Source organism: Sinocyclocheilus grahami, unplaced genomic scaffold (assembly GCF_001515645.1).
Source record: "Sinocyclocheilus grahami isolate Dianchi unplaced genomic scaffold, SAMN03320097.WGS_v1.1 scaffold285.1, whole genome shotgun sequence".
In the NCBI taxonomy this organism is placed as follows: domain Eukaryota; kingdom Metazoa; phylum Chordata; class Actinopteri; order Cypriniformes; family Cyprinidae; genus Sinocyclocheilus; species Sinocyclocheilus grahami.
The window spans coordinates 769,491-788,021 of record NW_015505464.1 but is presented as its reverse complement, the minus strand read 5'-3'; the positions used below and the strand labels follow the sequence as shown (position 1 = coordinate 788,021).

General features: G+C 36.7%; 1 protein-coding gene, 1 non-coding gene and 2 pseudogenes across 5 annotated transcripts; 1 reads left to right on the top strand and 3 right to left on the bottom strand.

Moving 5' to 3' along the window:
• Positions 1–6,518, bottom strand: part of LOC107600532 (potassium voltage-gated channel subfamily V member 1 pseudogene) — an 8,819-nt pseudogene extending 2,301 nt beyond the window's left edge.
• Positions 6,519–6,795: 277 nt separating this feature from the next.
• LOC107600531 (potassium voltage-gated channel subfamily V member 1 pseudogene) lies at positions 6,796–9,256 on the bottom strand (annotated as a pseudogene).
• Positions 9,257–10,564: 1,308 nt separating this feature from the next.
• LOC107600508 (protein DEK-like) lies at positions 10,565–17,831 on the top strand. 4 transcript variants are annotated; one of them, XM_016292437.1, is made up of 11 exons: positions 10,565–10,640; positions 11,174–11,374; positions 11,576–11,784; positions 11,899–11,993; positions 12,895–13,015; positions 13,159–13,452; positions 13,588–13,704; positions 16,482–16,590; positions 16,736–16,881; positions 17,184–17,252; positions 17,340–17,831. In XM_016292437.1, exons 2-11 carry the CDS (start codon positions 11,197–11,199, stop codon positions 17,349–17,351), a joined length of 1,350 nt encoding a protein of 449 aa, XP_016147923.1. In that variant the 5' UTR covers positions 10,565–10,640; positions 11,174–11,196; the 3' UTR covers positions 17,352–17,831. The 4 variants fall into 4 exon arrangements, with proteins under 4 accessions (XP_016147923.1, XP_016147924.1, XP_016147927.1 ...); XM_016292438.1 differs by having other exon boundaries at positions 10,584–10,660; XM_016292441.1 differs by lacking the exon at positions 10,565–10,640 and adding an exon at positions 10,745–10,851.
• Positions 17,832–18,080: 249 nt separating this feature from the next.
• trnae-cuc (transfer RNA glutamic acid (anticodon CUC)) lies at positions 18,081–18,152 on the bottom strand. The gene has a single exon. It is a non-coding gene; the product is annotated as a tRNA-Glu (tRNA).
• Between the last annotated feature and the right edge of the window lie 379 nt (positions 18,153–18,531).

Here is an 18,531-nt window from a genome sequence, read left to right as displayed (position 1 = left end):
CTGGAACAGTGTTGTAAATACAACTTAACCACTGATTTCTAGTTGTGTCCTCTTTTGGAAGGCCAAACAAAGTAGTTTCGCTTTCGCAACGAAACACACAGCGTCTTCACAACATGGCAGCGGCGGCAACAGCAAGAATTAAAGTTACACTTCTTTTTTTGCGTGAACATTTGGGCGGTGTTATGCAAATCTTCCCACATCGTGACGTAGACATGTGGGGGCGTGTTAGAACGAGCCGTTTTAGGAAGAAGTGGTTGACTCTTAACTGTTATAAAGAATATCTCTTTGGATTTGAGACTTTAGTCTTTGCAACTTTACAGATCTTCTTTATGCACCAAGAGCTCGTAACACTCCAAAGAGAAAGGAAAAATTTAAATCGCATCATATGACCCCTTTAAAAAGAATTTCACTGAAATAGATTAAAAGCTTTAAAGGCTTGTTATCCATTTACATGTCATATCTTGTCAAATAATAACATGTTCCTGCAGTGCAAATCATTGTTACTGTCTAGCCGTGGCCAGTCTCTCTAAGATTTTAAGATCTGAATGTCTAGCTGCAACTGTTTCAGAGCAATGTGCCAAATAAGCCCTGCATCTTTGAGCAGACCTGTTGGTCTTACAAGGTCATCGTAATCTTCAGGCCATTTGTGGTATTTTAAAAGGATCAACAAGTTGCAGGTAATATGCACAGGAAAAGTGTTGCTCTGATGTAAATGAACAGATGCACTGGGATAGTTCACCCAAAAACAAAAATTCTGTCATAATTTACTCACCCTCATGCTGTTCCAAACCTGTATGACTGACTTGCTTCTGATGAACACACAAAAGAAGATATTTTGAAGAATGCTGATAACCAAATAGATTTGGTTCCCAAAGACTTCCATTTTATTTTTGTCCATAAGTCAATGGGAAACAAGTTAGCAACAACATTCTTTAAAATATCTTCTTTTGTGTTCCACAGAAGAAAGGAATTGTCAATCAATTACAGAATATTCAGATTCAATAATAAAATGAACTGCAAATAATTGTGAAATTAATTAAATAAATAATTTAATAGACATTGTAAAAGTAAAACTCAATAAACTGGTTGTTTTGTTTGCATGTCAGGTGTGTGATTTTGTTTTAATACTCTTTCATTTAAAAAAATAATAATTCTCATTAAATAAATATGTTAAATTAACAGTACTAATTTTAACATTATTACTGCATGCCAAGAGACTAATACAAGTAACTAACCTAATTACGTAATTACTTTTAACCTTTAAACAATAGTATAAAAAAGGAGAGGCCTCTCAAATAATTAGGGAAGGAAAAACATTATGGCACTTTCAGCTAATTTATGCCAGTGTTCCCCAATGCACTGAACTCTGTGTAACAAAGAATCAAGCTACAAGTGTTATGTGATATTCTTTTTTTTTCTTTCTTTTTTTTTACATGACGCTCAAACAATTTAATATTTGACCTCTTTTGCCACTGACCAATTGAAGTGTAGCCAATGATTACTGGACAATTTGCATGCCAAATCATTACTTCTCTACCTACTAACATATAAGATGCTGTTAACAGAATCACTGACCGCATGATTTTATTTTGGGTGTAACATGTTCTACAGAGAGCATGAGCTTCTCTTAGTGATGGATGAAATTGTGTTGGAACAGATTTCCGTATGCAAACAAGTTCAAACTTTAAAGGATGGCTATAGATATCTTCTCTGGAAATACTACTTAATGTAGACTCAAAAGTCAATAGTGGCATTTTATGAAGTAACATTGCTCAAGTATTGTTCTAGCTTTCAGAGAGCCTTTTGAATGCATGCTTTACGTTGTGTCAGCTTATATAGGTTAGATCCCATAGCACCTAAATGTCTTTTTTAGTATATATAGAAAAACCTCTAAATTTGCATCTGCCAGTTTGAATCTTACTGCAAAAGATAAGTCAAGACGTAATATAGCAGTAATCAAATCATCCAAGAGATTCTAGCCTTTAAATATAGACACCTGAGAACAGCTGCTACACTTTCACACTCCAAAATGGCACGGCTTCCTGAGAAATGCTTTATTTATTCTTTTTTTAGCGGCCTCTTCTGAATACATTTACAGAAAGAACATAAAGTATCTAAAGTCGACACCTAGCCTACTTATTGTGCATATTAAAGCATGACCTTTTATTTTTAAACCGTATTTTGTCATTATTACGCTGACTTTTAAGACCACTTGACCCACGTCTGAGGTGCTGGAGTCAACATGAGTGGCTGTGAAGAACTAGGCTTCTATTTTGAGAAAATGAAAATGCACTAGGGAACACTCAAAACATTGATATTGAATTTGTTTTTTCATTTATTTCCATTCTCATCTTGACTAACGTGTCATATTTGTCTGAAGACAGCTCATATTTGATGTTTACGACTATGGGGACTGTCTGCCTGTCTCTGATTTTCATTTGGTTTGTGTCTTCTGATCAGATTAGCTTCGACCGAGAATAAACACCTTCAGAGGGGCAGAGAGAACGCTGTAGACGAGAGGGACCCCATTATTAAAATGTGACGGATATGAAAATTCCCTTGTGGATTATCTGTCAGTGTTTACTTCAGATATTTATCCTGAGAACAGAACCTTGTCTGCTTAGAAATGTGTTAAATCTAAATTGAATGATAGTGAGACCCTGTGAAAATTCAGTCTGTTATTTAGCCACAAAATAAAATTAAATATGGCTTTATCTCCTTTAAAAATAACTTTTGGAATGAATTCCCATCCAAAGGATTCATTCTCAAACTCAGTTTTTCCTTATTTTACATTTTCACATTGAGGTTGGCATGATAAGCCCCAATCCCACCAAATTCCCCAACCGTACCCTCCTCTTTTAGCTCTCGCATATAATGTTGTTTAATTATTCATGACTTCATGGCAGCATCTTAGAAAGAGATTTTTTCCTTCCACAAAAATGCAAGATCAAAGCCACAAGTCTGTGCTCAGTGACTGTTTGTGTGTCTAAGAATCTTCCTCTAAGTCTCTCTGGGATACTGTCAAAATATGAATGGATGAATAAATTTACTCACTCTCCCAAAAATAGAGTTACATCTTCATGAATTATTTCATTCCCCAGGTTGAGAGTCCATCAGGACAGAGTGTTAAAATGTCCAAATATTCTGGTGGACTGCTGAACAGTGTGCTGTGTATTCCACTTGATTTTATGTTTTAGCCTACAGTGCCATGAAAAGGTTTTTGCCTACTTCCTGGGTTTTTTTTGTTTGGTTTTTTTGCACGTTTGTCACACTTAAAAGATTCAGATCTTCAAACAAATTTTAATATCACACAAAGATAATGCAAGTAAATACAAAATGTTGTTTTTAAATGATGATTTCATTTATTAAGGGAAAAAAGCTATCCAAACCTACCTGGCCCTATGTGAAAAATGAATTGCCCCCTCCTGTTAAATCATGAAAGAACTGTGATTAACCACATTATTTTAGAAAGCTGAGTTAAATTTCACTAGCCACACCCAGGCCTGATTACTGCCGGACCTGTTGAATCAAGAAATCACTTAAATAGAAGCTGTCTGACAAAGTGAAGCATGCTTAAAGAGCAACACATCATGCCGCGATCTAAAGAAATTCAAGAACAGATGAGAAGCAAAATAGTTGACATGTATCAGTCTGGAAAGGGTTATAAAGCCATGTCTAATGTTTTGGGACTCCAGCAAACCACGATCTGAGCCATTATCCACAAATTGAGAAAACTTGGAACAGTGGTGAACCTTCCCAGAAGTGGCCGGCCAACCAAAATTATTCCAAGAGTGCAACGACGACTCATCCAGGAGGTCATAAAAGAACCCAGAGCAACATCTAAAGAACTGCAGGCCTCACTTGCCTCAATTAAGGTCAGTGTTCATGATTCAACAATAAGAAAGGGACTGGGCAAAAACGGCATCCATGGGAGAGTTCCAAGGCAAAAGCCACTGCTGACCAAAAAGAACAAAGGCTCGTCTCACATTTGCCAAACAATATATCTTGATTACCCCCCAAGACTTTTGGGCAAATATTCTGTGGACTGATGAGACAAAAGTTGAACTTTTTGGAAGGTATGTGTCCCATTACATCTGACGTAAAACCAACACAGCATTTCATAAAAGGAACATCATACCAACAGTCAAACATTGATGGAACCATGAATTCTGCACTCTATCAGAAAATCCTGAAGGAGAATGTCCGGTCGTCAGTTTGTGAACTCAAGCTCAAGCGCACTTGGGTTATGCAGCAGGACAATGATCCCAAACACACCAGCAAGTCCACCTCTGAATGGCTAGAGGAAAAACTAAATTAAGGTTTTGGAGTGGCCAAGTCAAAGTCCGGACTTAAATCCGATTGAGACGCTGTGGCATGACCTTAAACAGTCCATTCATGCTCTAAATTCCTCCACAGCGATGTGAAAGACTCATTGCCAGTTATTGCAAACGCTTGATTGCAGTTGTTGCTGCCAAAGGTGGCACAACCAGTTATTAGATTTAGGGGGCAATTACTTTTTCATGTAGGGCCAGGCAGGTTTGGACAGGTGTTTTCCCTTAATAAATGAAATCATTATTTCAAAACTGCATTTTGTATTTACTCGTGTTATCTTTGTGTAATATTAAAATTGGTTTGATCTGAATCGTTCAAGTGTGACAAATATGCAAAAAAAAAAAAAAACCAGGAAGGGGGCAAAAACCTTTTCACGGCACTGTATATGATTTTATATGCATTGCAGAGCTTCAATGCAATTTCTTCATGCATAAATAAATTCATAATGTTTATTACAGGTTTCAACTTTGCTTTTACTGCATTTTGATTAAAATGTACTGGGTGGAATTTCTTATTTTTCCATTTTGCTTTTTTTTTTTAGTGGAGTATAGAGGAATCCTTGCTTGAATTTGCTAAAATTCTAGTTTAAGTCATGTCTAGTTTATAATGCTTCACGTGAGAAACAGACTAAAATGTAAGCATTTGTTGGATGAAAATCTTGCCTTGTACCATAAATGTCAATCTATGTATTCAGGCTTATGTGTGTTTTGTGAGTACCAATGGCAAACACTTGATACACTGTTTAAATATGTGCAACTTGCAACAGTGCATGTGTGAATGAAAGCTAGACTTTCAGTAAATTACTTCATTTTCAGTTTGTTCCTTATGCAACATTTGTGTTTGTATATTTTCTGCCTGAATTAATTTCAAAAAGGTCCACTACCATTCAAAAGTTTAGGGTCAGTAAGATTTTTTTTTTTTTTAAATGATTGCTTGTTTCAGCAAGGGTGCATTAAATTGATCAGTCAATAACGGTTTATAATGTTCCAAAAGATTTCTATTTGAAATAAATGCTGTTTTTTTTTAACTTTCTTTTCATCAATGAATCATGAAATTTAAAAAAAATTATCATGCTATCCACAAAAATATTTATTCATTTTCAAACAAATATTGCACATGGATAATATTTTTTTTTCCTGAGCACCAAATGAGTATATTACATGTGACACTGAAGACTGGAGTAATGGCTGATGAAAATTTAGCTTTGCCATCAAAGGAATAAATTACATTTTTAAATATATATCAAAAGAAAACAGTTATTTTAAATTGTAATAATATTTTGCAATATTACTGTTTTTACAGTATGTCTGATCAAATAAATGCAGCCTTGGTGAACGTAAGAGACTTCTTTCAAAAACATAAAAAATCTCCCCAAACTTTTCAACTAGTAATGTATGATTACATGCTAAGATTATATGATAGGTTTCAATAGGTATGTCACCTGTGGAGTGTCGGCCAAGTTTAAGCATCCTGAGAAACCTCAATAGCCGCAGCACCTGAACTACCCGTCCAACGTTCTCCAGCTCCGTAGATCCTCCATGCAGGCTCTCCACAGCCAGAGTCACATAGAAGGGCAGAATAGCCAGCAGGTCAATGATATTCACCACACTCCTGCTGAATCTACACTTATCTCTAACACACATGAACCTGAGCACCAGCTCACCGGTGAACCAAATGATACAAATGTACTCAAGAACGTCCAAGATGATGGGTGCACCAAGTATAGTGAAGTCCAGAGAAATCAGAGCCATGTTCATGATGGACACCATCACAAAGAACATGGATAGCGTCCCAAACGTCTTGGCCGCCTTAGAGGAGTCCGGCTTCTCCATAAGGTCCCATAGACGTTGCCGTAAGTCCTGGCACAAAACACCAGTGAAGTCCTCCTCCTCGTTGTCCATTACTTCAGCATCCTTACAAATATCCAACGACTCCTTCATCTCCTTCCGGCGGTAGTATCTGTCCCTGCAACAGCTGTCTATGCGGAGCTCATCGATGCCCCAGTACTCGATCTCCTGAAGGAACGAGATCACACACAGCTCCTCTCGCACATGTAAGTGTCCTGTCTTATAGAAGTTCATGATGTACTGAAAGGTCTGCGAGTTGCGGTCAAAGAAGAACTCGTTCTCCAAGAAATCTGCATCATCGCACAAATCTAAAGCGGAGTCTCTATTGGAGAGGGCCAGCAAAAAAAAAAAAACCAGGAAGGGGGCAAAAACCTTTTCACGGCACTGTATATGATTTTATATGCATTGCAGAGCTTCAATGCAATTTCTTCATGCATAAATAAATTCATAATGTTTATTACAGGTTTCAACTTTGGCATTTTGACATTTTGATTAAAATGTACTGGGTGGAATTTCTTATTTTTCCATTTTGCTTTTTTTTTTTAGTGGAGTATCCTTGCTTGATTGCTTGAATTTGCTAAAATTCTAGTTTAAGTCATGTCTAGTTTATAATGCTTCACGTGAGAAACAGACTAAAATGTAAGCATTTGTTGGATGAAAATCTTGCCTTGTACCATAAATGTCAATCTATGTATTCAGGCTTATGTGTGTTTTGTGAGTACCAATGGCAAACACTTGATACACTGTTTAAATATGTGCAACTTGCAACAGTGCATGTGTGAATGAAAGCTAGACTTTCAGTAAATTACTTCATTTTCAGTTTGTTCCTTATGCAACATTTGTGTTTGTATATTTTCTGCCTGAATTAATTTCAAAAAGGTCCACTACCATTCAAAAGTTTAGGGTCAGTAAGATTTTTTTTTTTTTTAAATGATTGCTTGTTTCAGCAAGGGTGCATTAAATTGATCAGTCAATAACGGTTTATAATGTTCCAAAAGATTTCTATTTGAAATAAATGCTGTTTTTTTTTAACTTTCTTTTCATCAATGAATCATGAAATTTAAAAAAAATTATCATGCTATCCACAAAAATATTATTTATTCATTTTCAAACAAATATTGCACATGGATAATATTTTTTTTTCCTGAGCACCAAATGAGTATATTACATGTGACACTGAAGACTGGAGTAATGGCTGATGAAAATTTAGCTTTGCCATCAAAGGAATAAATTACATTTTTAAATATATATCAAAAGAAAACAGTTATTTTAAATTGTAATAATATTTTGCAATATTACTGTTTTTACAGTATGTCTGATCAAATAAATGCAGCCTTGGTGAACATAAGAGACTTCTTTCAAAAACATAAAAAATCTCCCCAAACTTTTCAACTAGTAATGTAGACATGTGACACTGAAGACTGGAGTAATGGCTGATGAAAATTTAGCTTTGCCATCAAAGGAATAAATTACATTTTTAAATATATATCAAAAGAAAACAGTTATTTTAAATTGTAATAATATTTTGCAATATTACTGTTTTTACAGTATGTCTGATCAAATAAATGCAGCCTTGGTGAACGTAAGAGACTTCTTTCAAAAACATAAAAAATCTCCCCAAACTTTTCAACTAGTAATGTATGATTACATGCTAAGATTATATGATAGGTTTCAATAGGTATGTCACCTGTGGAGTGTCGGCCAAGTTTAAGCATCCTGAGAAACCTCAATAGCCGCAGCACCTGAACTACCCGTCCAACGTTCTCCAGCTCCGTAGATCCTCCATGCAGGCTCTCCACAGCCAGAGTCACATAGAAGGGCAGAATAGCCAGCAGGTCAATGATATTCACCACACTCCTGCTGAATCTACACTTATCTCTAACACACATGAACCTGAGCACCAGCTCACCGGTGAACCAAATGATACAAATGTACTCAAGAACGTCCAAGATGATGGGTGCACCAAGTATAGTGAAGTCCAGAGAAATCAGAGCCATGTTCATGATGGACACCATCACAAAGAACATGGATAGCGTCCCAAACGTCTTGGCCGCCTTAGAGGAGTCCGGCTTCTCCATAAGGTCCCATAGACGTTGCCGTAAGTCCTGGCACAAAACACCAGTGAAGTCCTCCTCCTCGTTGTCCATTATATCAGCATCCTTACGAATATCCAATGACTCCTTCATCTCTTTCCTACGGTAGTACTTGTCCCTGCAACAGCTGTCTATGCGGAGCTCATCGATGCCCCAGTACTCGATCTCCTGAAGGAACGAGATCACACAAAGCTCCTCTCGCACATGTAAGTGACCGGTCTTGTAGAAGTTCATGATGTACTGAAAGGTCTGCGAGTTGCGGTCAAAGAAGAACTCGTTCTCCAAGAAATCGGCATCATCGCACAGATCTAAAGCAGAGTCTCGATTGGAGAGTGCCAGCTTTCCCAGGCGAGTCTCTGGGTGAGAGGCCAGCAGTTCCTGAGAGAGGATGTAGCGGCTGCCTCCGACATTTATAATGAAGAAGTCCAGTGGATCGTCGCTCGGTAGCGCAGGCTCGCTGTAGAACACGCTAGAGTCCAAGGACAGCAGCGATGCGTTGTCCTCGTAGAACTCTGCCGGACTTGATGAATCCATGATCATGGTGTTCTGGGTAACGGTGAGCCCTGAGAGACTCAGTGAAGGAAAGTGCATTAGTATGACAGACTGGAAAGAGCAGTATCAATAATAATGAGGATTTGGCTGCTGAAACTGACAGATATTTGAGCTTTTCATACTTTGAATCGTCTTTCTTGACCATGGGCGAACAAAACGGAGTTATCATGTTTTACACTGTTCTTACTTTATCATGGTTTGGTAAATATTCTTTAGTCAGGTTTTGAGATTTCACACTGTACATTTGTGAACCATTGGTTAATGGTGATAACAATAATGCACAAAATATATCTGGTTATATTAAAGAGTTAGTAATTCTGTCATCATTCACCCTCGTCCGTTTCCAAACCTGTATGACTTGCTTTTTCAGATATTCTGAAATATTAAAGTACAGGTACATCCCTTTGAAGGTCAGTGGGGTTCGATTTTTGTTTTTGACTTTCATTGTACAAAAATGGTTGAAAATTCTTCAAAATATATTTTTTTGTGTTCCACAGAAGAAAGAAAGCCATACAGGTTTGGAAAGACATGGTGAGTAAACGATGACAGAATTTTCATTTTTGGGTGAACTATATCTTCAAGTCTTCAGAAAAATGCAGCAAAAAATTATAGTGTCTCTGCATCAATCCAGTTAATGCTTTTGCTTTTTTTTTCAGATCCTGGAATTCATTACACCAAATACACAAAATAATGTTCTTTTTAGCAACATCATATGACCCCTTTAAGAACTGGAAATATTCAGCTGCCTAATATTAGGCCTATGTAAAAGACACAATTCCCTTTGTTTACAATGAGAGAACAAAATTAAACAAATTAAAGATATTTTATGATATTAAATTTCGTGGCACTGGGTATGAATCTTGTTGGATGTTCTAAATGATATATTAATTATGACGTGGCCCCAAAAATATGTGGACATTTAAGTCATTGAATGCCACATCTATTACTGCCATTGCATTAGAATAGACAAATAGAAAAAAATATCAAATGGCATCTAGATATGGACTAAAATTCGCTAAAGAAAAATCTGGATATAACAAACAAGAAAAGAACGATATTATGAGCACACTTTAAGCAGAATACCACACACACATACATGTGGACAATGTGAATGAATAAAGGATATTGGCTACATTTATTTACATTAGACCTATCGTTTTAATGCCACACGCCAAAGATGAAAACTCATAATTGACTGACCCACATGGTCCATACTGGAATATTGTTATTCTCTGGACAATGTTATTTACAGGGAACAGTCACCATTTACTTTAACCAGACCTTTTCTCCATACAACGAAAGTGAATGTTGACAATAGTGAGTGAGTTTGTAATCCTAACATCTTCAAAGTAGAAATAAAGTCTTACTAATTCGACACAACACGGGGGTGAGTAAATAAGAAAACTTTTTTTTATTTTTTTTATTACATTGCTAAGTAACATACACCATCAACGCCAGGGGTACATACAATTGAGAGTTCAAATGCAGGTTACAAAATCAGGAAAATATCGTACAAATGACACAATAAGACAGTTTTAAGGGCTTTGGAGTTGCTGGATGTAAGGAGAGTGTCCAGATAGGATTTAAGTTCCTTATAAAAAATAAAAAAGTAAGGCTTAGCACCCTGAAATTTACATTTATGTAAGAAAAATATTGGTCCTTTGCATCTTTATCAAAATTGTGCAAAATAAGAAAACTGTATTTGGGGGTCTAAATACGCTTTTGTATCCGCGTGGTCACGTGATAGCCCGCCCTCTTTTCAAACGCCATGTTTACTGCGCACCTCCTTCGCGACCAGCAGCAACACTAACGTACAGTGAGTATATATGTGTTAAAGTAGGTTTATTGAGGCTTTACAATCTGTAATAAGTTTTCTAAATTGTATGTTTACGTATACGAAGGCAGGAAATGTAATTGTGTTTTGTGAACAAGTAGGCGGGACGAATATGCTAACGTTAGTCTGCTCACTTTGCTGTGCTATCAGTCCCGCGCCGCCTGAAAGCTTTGAGTCGCCAGTTTATGTTTAAGTAAAAGTTTATATTTCTCTCACGTTTGATTATGTCATTTGCGTTTTCCACCGTTTTCACATAGTTTACCTCTCCTTTATCATACTTTAGTAGCCTGTTAGCATGCGGAAGGTTTGTCTGGGGCTTATACTGCTGGGATACAAACACGCGCCAAATTCGTTCTGCAGCAAGAGCGCACTATTGATAATGTGATTAGAGGCGATGAATAGAGCTGTTGTGTATGTGTATAGAAATGATATAAGTAATACACGTCTACTAATAGTATTCTGTTGAATTCGACGATTATAACACCGCGACGTGTCTTTTTATCCATTTCATTTAGGGTGCAACTGAGAAATTCCAGTCATGAGTGAAGAAATGGAAGCTGTCAAGACAGAGGATCTTCCTTTGGATGGAAATTCAATAAAAAAAGGAGAGGAGGATGACAAGAAGAAGAAGAAAAAGAAGAAGAGTCCATCTGGTGATGCAAAGCAGGATGAATCAGAAGAACCTAAACCTAAAATCAGGTCTAAACCCAAATTGTGTAAGTAATAGTTGATGTGAATTAAATGCCAAAGCTTTAATTTCAAGAAATGTTGTTTATGATGAGAAGTATCGTTATACTTGGAAGTATTGTTTCTCTGTATAGACTTTTTACATAATTTGAATTAAATTGTGCTTGGATTCTCCAGTAAAAATGTACAATTATTGTCCTTTTGTAATGTTATTTTAATTGTCTTTGCAGTTGAACCTGAAATTCTTGAAGGAAAACGGGAGAAAAAAATCATCCAGAGACTTGATTTGATGAGCAAACCGAAGGAAAAGCCAAAGATTGAGAGCACAGGAAGAGGTGCCAAACTGGGAGACATTGTACGGATTAATCACTCCATCGGAAAGCTTAAAGCGCCTCTTCTCAAACCTCTGCATAAGATTGTTTATGATCGCCCGGGAACTGTAAGGTTTAGTTTTAGAATTAATTTAACACATACAAATGCCCAAACGCATATGGTAATACAGATTATTTGTTAGATTGCAATTTGTAACTAATGCCGCTTAATGTTCTTACAGGCATCAACACTGCGGAAAAATCTTAGGCTGTTTAATGGATTTCCTTTTGGAGAGGAAAGTGACCTTTACAACAAAAAAATGGAGAAGGTGAAAAGGTAGTTCAATTAACTCGTTTTAGAGGGGGGGGGGGATTTTGTAGGTGAGTAAATCAGCATAGAAAATAAACAAATTATAAGCATAGATAAATATAATAGAACAAAGATACAAATTAAATGAACAGTGCTTTACATTTTTCAGGTAAGTCCAATAGTATTCAAGTACAGAAATTGAATAATCAAATGTAAAATAACACTGCAAAGTCTTCACTGTATAAATTAAATCTAATAAATCTGTGTTGAAGCTACAATATTTTCTCACACATCCATTTTCTTTCTCAATTGTTTACCTTCACCTAAGCCATAAGAAACTGTTTACAAGGATACTTGCAGAGACATGCATTTCACATGCATCTGCGTTGCTCTCACTGTGTCTGCACTGGACGCTAGTGGCGCGACACGACAAATTGCTATGAACCCATTATAATCAGTGATGCTGTCTACACTGAATGTGGTGCGGCGCGACAAATCCCCGGCAGTAAACTGATGCTGTGTTCTATTTATGACGTACTGACACAAAGTTCAGACAGGGTGGCCGTGGCCACCACTGACCTAAGCTTGTCCACCCCCTTTGGCCACCCCACCACCACTGAAATATTGCCAAATATTGTCCTATCCTAACAAACCATACATCAATGGAAAGATTATTTATTCAACTTTCAGATGATGTATAAATCTCAATTTCGAGAAATTGACCCTTATGACTGGTTTTGTGGTCCAGGGTCACATATAACGTGCAGCCCTAGTGGAAAGACGTGTGCTCTGATAGGTTTCATTGACAGACCAATTTTTGTCCTGTGGTTTATTCCATGTCAACTTAACGAGGTCCCCGGATAATTATTTATCAAGTCAAATATTTGGTTTACAGTGGGAGTAATAATGAGGCTTTTCTTTCTGTCAGGCTTCACAAGGAACAACTCAAAACCATTTGTCTGACTCTTGATCTGGAGAGGTCTGGAACGCAAATTGTTCTTTCAGAGAGGATCATGAAATTTCTCGTACAGCCAACCAACTCAGGAAAGGTGAGATTGTCCTGTCTGAACAATAACAATGCACCTATATATCACTGTACAGCCAATGTACTACTGGATATTATGGGCAAAATGTCTCATGAGTTTGTCTTTTGCTGTTTGCCAATGGCTTATTATGTGTTTACCGTCTACAGCCTATCCTAAAGAAGAAAAAGAAGTCGACCAAAGATGCCAAAAGAGAAAAGTCTTCATCCAAAAGTAATAAACCACAGAAAAAAGTAGAAAGTGGGAAGTCCAAACCTATTGTCACTGATTCCAGTAGTGATGACGATGACGACAATGATGAAGAGGGTAAAGAGAACAGTAAGGACACTGAGAAGTCTGTGACAGCAAGTCAAAAAAATAAAGACAGTGGAGATAAATCATCTGACAAAGAGGAAGATGATGATGATGATGATGCTCCTGAAGAGGACAGCGAGAAGGAAGAAGTGTGTGAAATGTTGTTTTTTTTAGGGCAACAAATATTTTAATATATATTCTTAATATTTATGGTTTTACAGTTCAGGCAATATATTGACAATCTTACTATTTTTAAATTGTTTGTGTTGTCTGCAAATCAACAGAAAACTCCTCAGAAGAAATCTTCAACCACAAAGTCCACAAAGAAATCTGAAATGTCAGAACAGACTGCATCAGATGAAAGTGACCAAGATGTTCATGAAGACAAGAATGCAAAAAAGGTTATACACAAACACTTAGTAGTAACCAGGTCTTGAAAACCTAAAAAAAAAATTTAAATCACTTCACTCCGAGCAGAATCGATATTTTAACGTTTCTGTTCCTGTGTTCCTCTGTATTATTACCATTCTGAAACCGGTTTGAGTTGAAGAAATACCGGTTAATAACGTTATTTTTTAAAAACTATTTTCTTTGCCTATAATAATAATAATAAAGTACAGCGTTTTCTTTACACAAAAAGAAAAAGAAAAAAAAACAAAAACAGGAAGAAATCTGGTATCTTAACCCGCTGTGGTTAGTCACAGCCAATACAGCATCATCTTTTCTAGATTTTGGCCAAATGTAGGCTACTAAATAAAATGTAAAAAATTGTTAACACTTTAAAGACATTAAAGTATTTTTTAAGATATTTAAATATGTTTGCTGCATTGTTAAAAAAATGCTACTTGTAGCCTATAAGATTGCGTTTTGAGAGTGAAAAGAACAAACAAAAGTCGAGTAGGCTCACGTCGCATTTTATTATTACATTCAGAAATAATGTAGGCTAAAATGCCGGTGAAGCAAAATGTTTACAAACATTATAAACACAGTTATTAGTTTCTCCCCACAGCAAATCCTCTAAAGTTAGGGCTATGCGTTTAGGCTATAAAAACGTCAATCCAACAACTAATTAATTTAAGGTGAAACTGATGCCAGCACCTAGGGCTAGGCGATATAGCTAAAAAATTTATCGACGATATGTTTCATTTCATTCGGTATCGATAATTATTGACATTTTTATAACCTTTTTTTTTATTTAACCACTGTATTTATAATTAACACAATTTGAGACAAACAACCATTTTTTTGTTTTAACAATCAAACACATCTCATTTCTAATGTTTTATATGCAGATTAAATAGGTCTTTATTGTATAGGTTTAATTGTCTCCCAAGGCCACAGGAGGGTGCAATGAGCAAAATAATGCAGTGCATTTAAAAACATGAGACGCAGTGAAAAGGAATAAACCTCCACAAATTCGTGACGTGTTTTTTTTAAAGTTTAAACTGTTTTAACTTTGCATGGCTTTCTATACATCTCTTCTGTGAGACGCGAGTGCAGCAGTCATATTTGTCCGTCTAAAAATGCGCTGAATATGCGTTCTGTGTGAATGGCTTGGTTTCGGTTTTAACCCACTCAAGATCTTCTTCGCATTGAGCTTCTGTATTTCTCTAATATTTTGAATGAATAACACAGCAGCGGCGCGTCTCGTGGGCTAGACTAACAAAACAAACAAAAACAAAACATTAAAATGCAACAACGTCACTTACATCATCACCGCATCTCGCGCGCCACTGATGACGCTCCCTGATGCACACCTAACATTAAAATGCAAATGTTTATTTTAAATTCGACTAATATTCATTATTTATTCGCAATCTCCGCATCACAGGCAGGCACAGCTCTCATTTCAGCATGTGTTCGTGTTTGTGTGTGCTGTCTGCGTCACTCATAGCACGTGCCTATATAGTGCGATATATCGAAGAAAAAAAATTATATCGATATTGAAGGTGTACCGTCGATAAATATCTATACCATTTTATCGCCCAGGCCTATGCGTACCTCTCATTTGGCACGAATCCAAATGTTTACATATTTGCGATTGTATCTGGATGCTAATATATTATTAATTATAGGCTAGGCTTTGTGCATTCATCGATGTAAAACATCATCCTTCACATCGGCTATATCAACACAGTGAGGCGGTGGTCATGCTGAACGCAACAGGTTGTACAACGGAGCAGTGTAACTTTTTATTTGTTTCTTTAACTGTATTTTATTTTGGTAATGAACAGGCTGTAATGTCTCAAATATGTTGTGTCCGTGTGCGTGTGAGGTGCCGGCATGATCTGGTCATACCAACGCTGGTTGGTTATACAGATAGAAGCAAGACATCATTCAAAACTGTAAAGCTTTTGCAAAATAAAGAAAACTACTGCCGTCTCGTTTTCCTTTCCAAGAAATTTGGAACGCATCACAATGAACCGTAGCTCACACATTTTTTCCCTTTCGTTTTGTTAATCTGTCAATGATTAAAGTGAAATATATTTTGTGTATATGCCTGTATATTCCTTCTTTGTAAGCCTATAGTTTATTCTGTTTTCTCCTCGTTCACAGAAGTGCTGCAGGTGCATGTGATCTGTTGAATCCATCTTACAATATCCTCATGTAAACTATCCACTCGCTGGATGCGTCAGCTCACGTTTGCCTAGGCCGTACTACTGGAATTCGTGATTGGTTGACAGCAAATTTCAAATATTAAATGGAAATGATAAAATAATGTTATTAGCCGGTTAATGGCCATTTAAAATTTTCGGTTCTGTTCGGAACTATAAAATTTGATTTTGTTTCTGGTTCTGTTCCTGTCAAAATTTTGTTCGTTTCCGACTTCGTTTTCGTTCGGTTCAGAGCCCTGGTAGTAATATTTTTTAATTCTGAAAATTCTAATAAATTCAAGCTTATTTGAGCTTGTCGTTTTGGTCTGCTGATGAACAATTAGTTTATTTACAGCTTAATTAGACAATGAAAACTGTTTTATCTGTGCAAAGAGTTGAACTGCCTCTGAATGAAACTGCAAAATTTTATTTATGACATAGTGATTGTAGCACTTTAGATTGACAGATCTGCAGATGCTCCAGAAATGTTCAGTTTTTATGTCTGACTTTCTTTAATGCCGTTGTGACCATGCACTTCTATGGAACTACATTTAAACTGACCATTTATTTCACAACTTTTCTAGACAAAAAAGCCTGCCGCAAAGAGGAAAGCTCCAGCAAAACCTGTCCCTAAAACCAAGAAAGCTGACAGCAGCAGCAACCGAGGGGGGAAAAAAGCAAGCAAGAGCAAGGGTAATAATGCAGCAAATGCTTCGAGATGCAAGACCAAGTCTTTTTTTGTCGGGAGTAACATGACATAAAATCATTTGGCATCATCTCAAAACTGAAACCGTACACTTTTTTTTGCACGTTTGACATCCTGTAATTTTTCTTCCAGATGAAAGTGAAAGCTCTGATGATGATCAGCCGTTGATCAAGATGATTAAAAAGCCACCAACTGAAGAACAGTTGGAGGCGGCAATCAAGGATCTGTTGAAAGATGCCAACTTGGAGGAAGTTACAATGAAGCAGATTACCCGACAAGTATGTTATTTCAAAGCATTTTGAACAGTGGCTTACAGTGGCTCTTTCAACACTGTAGATGTGTGGATGTCATTGCGTTAACAAAATATCAAACCAAATTGTGTCTTCAAACAAGTGAGACATTTAACTTTAGATGCATGTTCACTTTTCTGATCCATTTGAACCAACTGAAGTCCAGTGATTTTTATTACATGCAGTCAGTTCCTCTTAAGTTCCTGCAGGTGTCCTAGATATAGATATGTTCCCCTAATGTTTGACATCCTGAAAAGTTTCCAAGTACTTATTTATGTACTTCATTGTAGGTTTATGACAAGTATCCTGACTTTGATCTGACCAGCAGAAAGGAATTCATCAAGGAAACAGTTAAAGGTGTAAGTACCTCCGAAATACTAAACCAATATTTTATAATCGATTTGTCAGTTGTCACTTTTATAATGGGTAAATTTCTTGTTTTTCAGTTGGTATCCTGAAGTGAAGAAGATGCCTTATTTAAAATGACAGCGAGGGTGAAGATCGTGTAGAAAACTCGATTTTCACTACACTGTTCACTGTTATTTTATATAAGGTTCTCAACTTTCCAGCAAATTCTGCTTTTTTGTATTTTAAAAAGTATTTTCTAACATTTTAAATTTTCATGTTTGACAGTAAATGATCTGGATGGTTTTAGTTGTTGAAATATGCCACATTTCTAAAGCGACCCTTTTCCCCTCTTATTTTACATAGTATCTATATTGCATTTTGACAGTCCCATTTGAATGCCTTGGCTGTGTCAGTAAGCCCACAATTTACCATGTCATGCAGCTGCATTACTGTTGTCATGACGATGCCAAGATATTGTATGCAATGTTTAGGAAGATCCGATTGGTTTCACCTGTTATTAGGGCTGCGTTTCATTTCTGAGGTCCTAAATGCTGGATGGAAAAAAGAAACTCATTTAGAAATGTGCAATCTGTTTTTATTCACAATTTGTACAGTGTCCCAATGTTTTTGGAATCGGGTTTGTAATTACAAGTCACCCTGTGCCCCATTACATGTTTTCTGAGGCCCCCTAGTGGATCCTGGGCTCCTAGTTGAGCACCACTGCTTGTCACTAGGGACTCCTAGCTTTAAAAATGTTTTCCAAACAGATTTCCATAGGTAACAGATAGAGTTGAAACCAGATTTACAATTTATTACGTTTTTGCATAAAAGGAACCTCCTTCCCTGACCGGGAATCGAACCCGGGCCGCGGCGGTGAGAGCGCCGAATCCTAACCACTAGACCACCAGGGAGAGATAGGCAATAAGGTGAAAAACATAAGTCTAGAAGATATATAAACAATATGTTTACATATATTCAAAGAATTGAATATGCAAATAGTAAAAACGTACTACCATGTCTTTAAAATACATCGAACTACAGCAATCAACCAATGTCCGACGCCTCAGTGCTTCTAAGGGACTTCTCTGTTGAAATGCACCTGCCAGCAAATAATGACAATTGAGAATAAATCCTTACATTATAATACATTGGGTTCACATAATGCAAACAAATCACTATCCTTTTACTAACTAGATAATTCCATTTAGGGGAAAAAAATATTATCTTCACTCCACTCTAACATTACTTCGTCCTCTTTGTGGCCAGTAGAGGTCGCAGCTTTATTCCAGT

What these genes read in the sequence shown, in the direction of transcription:
- LOC107600508 (XM_016292437.1), top strand. Translation starts at nt 11,197, where the DNA reads ATGAGTGAAGAAATGGAAGCTGTCAAGACAGAGGATCTTCCTTTGGAT. An exon ending in AAAATGGAGAAGGTGAAAAG is followed by an intron (nt 11,994 to 12,894) that starts GTAGTTCAATTA and finishes TCTTTCTGTCAG; the next exon opens with GCTTCACAAGGAACAACTCA. An exon ending in AGCCAACCAACTCAGGAAAG is followed by an intron (nt 13,016 to 13,158) that starts GTGAGATTGTCC and finishes TACCGTCTACAG; the next exon opens with CCTATCCTAAAGAAGAAAAA.